This window comes from Arachis duranensis, chromosome 8, assembly GCF_000817695.3.
Source record: "Arachis duranensis cultivar V14167 chromosome 8, aradu.V14167.gnm2.J7QH, whole genome shotgun sequence".
Classification (NCBI taxonomy): domain Eukaryota; kingdom Viridiplantae; phylum Streptophyta; class Magnoliopsida; order Fabales; family Fabaceae; genus Arachis; species Arachis duranensis.
Genome location: NC_029779.3, coordinates 25,738,611 through 25,743,374, shown reverse-complemented (window position 1 = coordinate 25,743,374; position 4,764 = coordinate 25,738,611). Strand labels below are relative to the sequence as shown.

At 32.4% G+C, this 4,764-nt stretch overlaps 1 protein-coding gene across 3 annotated transcripts; it reads left to right on the top strand.

The window, feature by feature from the left end:
- The first annotated feature begins 3,214 nt into the window (after positions 1-3,214).
- Positions 3,215-4,503, top strand: LOC107461669 (dof zinc finger protein DOF2.2). 3 transcript variants are annotated; one of them, XM_052253119.1, is made up of 2 exons: positions 3,215-3,515; positions 3,607-4,503. In XM_052253119.1, exons 1-2 carry the CDS (start codon positions 3,462-3,464, stop codon positions 4,183-4,185), a joined length of 633 nt encoding a protein of 210 aa, XP_052109079.1. In that variant the 5' UTR covers positions 3,215-3,461; the 3' UTR covers positions 4,186-4,503. The 3 variants fall into 3 exon arrangements, with proteins under 3 accessions (XP_052109079.1, XP_015935701.1, XP_015935700.1); XM_016080215.3 differs by having other exon boundaries at positions 3,216-3,515; positions 3,604-4,503; XM_016080214.3 differs by having other exon boundaries at positions 3,216-3,515; positions 3,601-4,503.
- The last annotated feature ends 261 nt before the right edge of the window (positions 4,504-4,764 follow it).

Below are 4,764 nucleotides of genomic sequence, written 5' to 3'. Positions count from 1 at the left end.
AAAAAAAAAAAAAAAAAAAAAAAAAAAACAAGAATAAGAATTCAAAATTTTCTAACATATCCCTAAACAAGTACGAGAACAAAAATCTTGGAGCAAATCATGAGCAGCTTTAACATTATTGTTAGGAATTAAAATGGAGGAGAAGGATACATAGAGCGAGCGTTAGTGGGTTATGGTGTTATGGATTTGTAGGAATCTGATGATGAGAAAGAAAGTGATGGAACGGAATCTAATTAAGGTCAGATGCATGTGCAATTATATAAGAGAGAACCAATCTCTGTCTCGGATTGTGTCTTCTGTCTGTTGAGTTTTCAAATCAAACCAATAACCAAATGCTATAATACATATATATTACATATGCCGCGTTTCAATTCTCTGTGTTACGTTGTAAATAATGATATTATTAGTCATATAGTTAGGTACACATTTGTGGTATGGGTCTCGTACCTAGTTACTACTGCCTTCTTACGAAGTTTGGAAGGACCAAATAAATTAAAGTTCAAACGAAAAAAATATTGATTGCTTTTAAAAGAAACTTACTTTTAATTTAAAATACCGACTACTTTACTTTCGATATAATTAATTATATTCGTTAACATTGATCATATGATGCAATGTTTTTATAAGTAATTACTTATATGAAGTTTTTTTTATATAAAAATAATAGTTAAAAATTATTATATGAATAAATTATCATCTAGCAATTTTTAATTTTTGTTTTTATACTAAGTAGGAGTGTAAAGGCTTGATTATTACTAAAGTATATATGAATTATATTATAATTCTTAAAAATATTATTTATATTATAATTAACCATTAAAATTAGTTATTAATATAAAATATATATTAAAATACGAAATACATATTTGTAAATAATTAATTTTGAGCGACACTAGTATGATTATATATTATTTCTTCTTCGAAAAATTGAAACTATTCAATAGAAGTGTACAAATCACTTTACTATATCTTTTTTTTTGTTGGAAGAGTAGCATTATTTGGTGTTTGACGCTCCCACAGTCGAACTCGGCCCCTTAACAGAATAATGAAGTAAAGAAAGGCTAATTAATTAATTAAGGAGTAAGAAGGCAATGGGTAAAGTTAGGTCCCACAATTTTGTGATGATGTTCTTTTTTGATATGTATTTCTCATGCACGTGCATGGCTACCTGTACCACTAATTTCTTGAATCCTCATTGAATTGTATAGTAGATAGTGTTGTGTGGAAATGGCAGAGAGGACAAGTGAAGGCAGTGGTTAAGGCTGCAATGGTGGTGGCTTTCCAACCATAGTTTCGCAAAATGAAAGTGTTTGTAAGCTTTTTCGCATGAAAATGAGCAAAAAAGCACTAACATGTATACAACAGATAAGGAATTAGATTCCAACACCACCAACTTCATTCTCTGCCTTCCTTTAATTTAACCCTTATAAATAAATAAAGTTATTACAATCAACACCACCAACTTCACGTTTAACATAACCAACGTTTATTCTTTACATATATATATAGGATATATGATATGTATGTACAAACATTAAAATTCAAAATAATACGTACGCCATATTTAAACTAGCTAGCCAGCTAGGCACATGGAGGATTCGGTCCATAGCAATTTATTAATTATAACAATAATTAATAAAGGTTAAATAATATAAATTAAAATTTTTTGGACTAATTTTTGTTATTAAGCATTTTCGTTTAAATTATTCTGTTTAAGCTAATTAATAATAAGCGATGGAATTAAATATTTAGCGAATAAATAATTTTACTTGAAATGTGGCGAATTATATATGATTTTATTTTCCCATGAAACTAATACGAATTATATAAGGTCAATCCCATTTCGTCACCTTACAATGAAAATGAGTTTTTTGTAAGAAAATAGGCTTTGAGCGTGACAATTTATATTCTTGGTAGAGTATGTATATGTATAAAGTGTGTAAATATATAAAGTAGGAATATACATATATATGTATGTGTTGAATTCCCGACCGAGAGCATCTGATGAGAAAATGATTGATGATTAATGTCGATTGGGTGATGCATGTGTGTGTGTGTGTGAGGATCATATTTATTAACATTCATGCTATCATGCATAGTCCTTCATGACCCTACCACCCTCCATTCCCATGCACAATGGCCGGGCTAAACCTAACCTAGCTACCTATAATATCTCCTTCAACTTCACTCCTTATTAGGACTATTTCCTCTCCATCCCTAAACTTTTTTGAACATACATATACTAATTAATAATAATCAAGTGTCATATAGTAGCATAAATAATGACGTTGAACCTATAGTTTCTAACTATTCTTTTTTTTAGTTAATTTAAAGATGGTGGAAATTCAGGTGTAGTCAACTTCACATGAAGTTGATAGTTGAGAGCCGTTAGATGAAAATAAGTTGATAGTTGAGAGCCGTTAGATGGTTTGACTAATTTGACTAAATTTTCATCTAACGGCTCTCAGTTATCAACTTCACATGAAGTCAACTGCATATGAGTTTCTACCTTTAAAGATACATACAATATATATAGATTTTTTAAATTATTGTTAAATAGATGGAAATTATAATGTATAGACAAAAAGGAATCAAGAGCGAAAAAGGAAGCAAAATTATAATATATATAGACAACGCAAAGTAGCTAGCAGGATAAACTTAACATTTTTATGCAGTGATGTCACAAGTGTTGGTGCTGCCCAGAAATGATCTGACCACAACTTTTAAGCCACTAATTCACTGCTTACATACTTACATTAGCAACTAATAAAGTCATTAACTCTTGAATAAAGAGACACAGAATGTAGCTAACAGCATCAATTATATATATTCCCATGTTTATTCTTTCTTTGATTTTACTTTTAAACTCGTGCACTGTGCACAAACCTTAAAAATAATTGAAGCAAATTAAGAAAAAAAGGAAATGAATGATTTCACGATTCATATGTCCAAAGCTTTCAAGATAATAACAAGGTTTCAATAATTGAAAGACTTGCCAATTTGTATATGAAGTATGTTTACACATGATTAATAGCTAGACAGTGTAATTTAAAAAGGCTGTATGTATGACTAGACATACTTTAGATTTGTTAAATAACTTTTATATGCTTTTGATGGCATGCATCATGATATATATGTATTAATGGTTAAGGCTGCATAAATGTTTAATGAAGAATTATTTAGAGAAGGAGGAGTTAAAAAGAAGGTTATAAGTTAATATATAGTGGCTGGGTAGCTCCAATTAAAACCCTAAAAATACAATAAAACAAAAAGAGAAGAGATGAAAGGGAGCTAGGAATGAAAGGGAGCTTCATCATCATCATAATCTCTCTCTCTATCTTTTTCCTTTTCTCTCTCAGCTGCTATTCAATTCATTCCCCTACATAAATTCTACTCACCCATCAAACTTTATATAAAAAGATAAAGAAAAAGAAAAAGGAACTCATCAACATACATACACCATGGTTTTCCCTTCAATCCCAGTGTATTTAGATCCTCCCAGTTGGCACCACCAGGTAAGGGTTTTTATTAGTAGTTATTCATATGCCTTAATTGCATCATCTTCTTGAATATTCCTATTCTTTGTTCAACTTGCTGCAGCAGCAGCAGCAGGCAAATGGCAATGGCAATGAGAGTTCAACTCAGGTGGTTCCGAGATCGGGATCAGAGGGAGCACTCAAGTGTCCTCGGTGCGAATCAAGCAACACAAAGTTCTGCTACTTCAACAACTACAGCCTGTCTCAGCCGCGACACTTCTGCAAGACGTGTAGGCGTTACTGGACAAGAGGCGGTGCTCTTAGGAACGTTCCGGTTGGTGGTGGTTTCCGGAGAAACAAGAAGACCAAGAGGAGTAGCAGTAGCCGCCCTGGAGGAAACACTGAAAAGCAGTCAACATCAACATCATCACTTCCTTCCGGTTTTAACCCAGGTTTCATGGCTTCTCTTGAGAACATGACCCTCTATGGAGGAGGATTGCATCAGCATCAGCATCAGCAGCAGTTTCCTAATTTCTTGAGTGGTTTTGATCCAACTACCACTTCTTCTTCGTTCCCTTTCCTGTTTGGAGAATCTAGGGTTAAATTGGAATCTGGAAACGGAGGGCTATTAAGTAATAGTTTGTCAGAGAACTATTCATGGACTGATCTTGCAGCTGCATCTTCTTCCGCTGCTCATCATCTCTTGTGACTTGCATGCAATGTTTGTGGTTTGAGTGCATTTTTTTCTTTATCTATTGTTGGTTGTGGTTCTTAGCTTCCTTTAATTTTAATTTGTTTTGTTTTGTTTAACATGAGTGCATTGCATGTTGTTTGGTGACTCAAACTAAGTTTCTTCCTCCATGGAAATGGCATTACAGAAAGAGAGTGTTTTGTGAGGCTCAAGATTATTTTGATTTCGAATGAAATGTCATATAGAGTGTTCTATGTGACCTGACAACTGACACAACCCTCTATCTCTAACCTTATATTAATTCTAAGTCATTCAATTCAATTCTTTTTTATCAAATTAGATTGATTCAATAAGATGGGACGTACATGCATGTTTGTTGGATTTTGGGACATTTTCTCAGAAGACGCCAAATCCCCACTCAAAATCATGCAATCTCTTATACTTCACCAAACTAGAAGAACTTGTTCCGATGTCATAATTAATGCAAAAAATCCCTCCTTCCCTGGCACACTAATTAGTGTAACCTTTTTCTGCTTGTTATATAATTATAACATTAGTGAAAATAATTAATGTTATAGGTATGATTACTCAATATTA

What these genes read in the sequence shown, in the direction of transcription:
- LOC107461669 (XM_016080214.3), top strand. Translation starts at nt 3,462, where the DNA reads ATGGTTTTCCCTTCAATCCCAGTGTATTTAGATCCTCCCAGTTGGCAC. An exon ending in CTCCCAGTTGGCACCACCAG is followed by an intron (nt 3,516 to 3,600) that starts GTAAGGGTTTTT and finishes AACTTGCTGCAG; the next exon opens with CAGCAGCAGCAGGCAAATGG.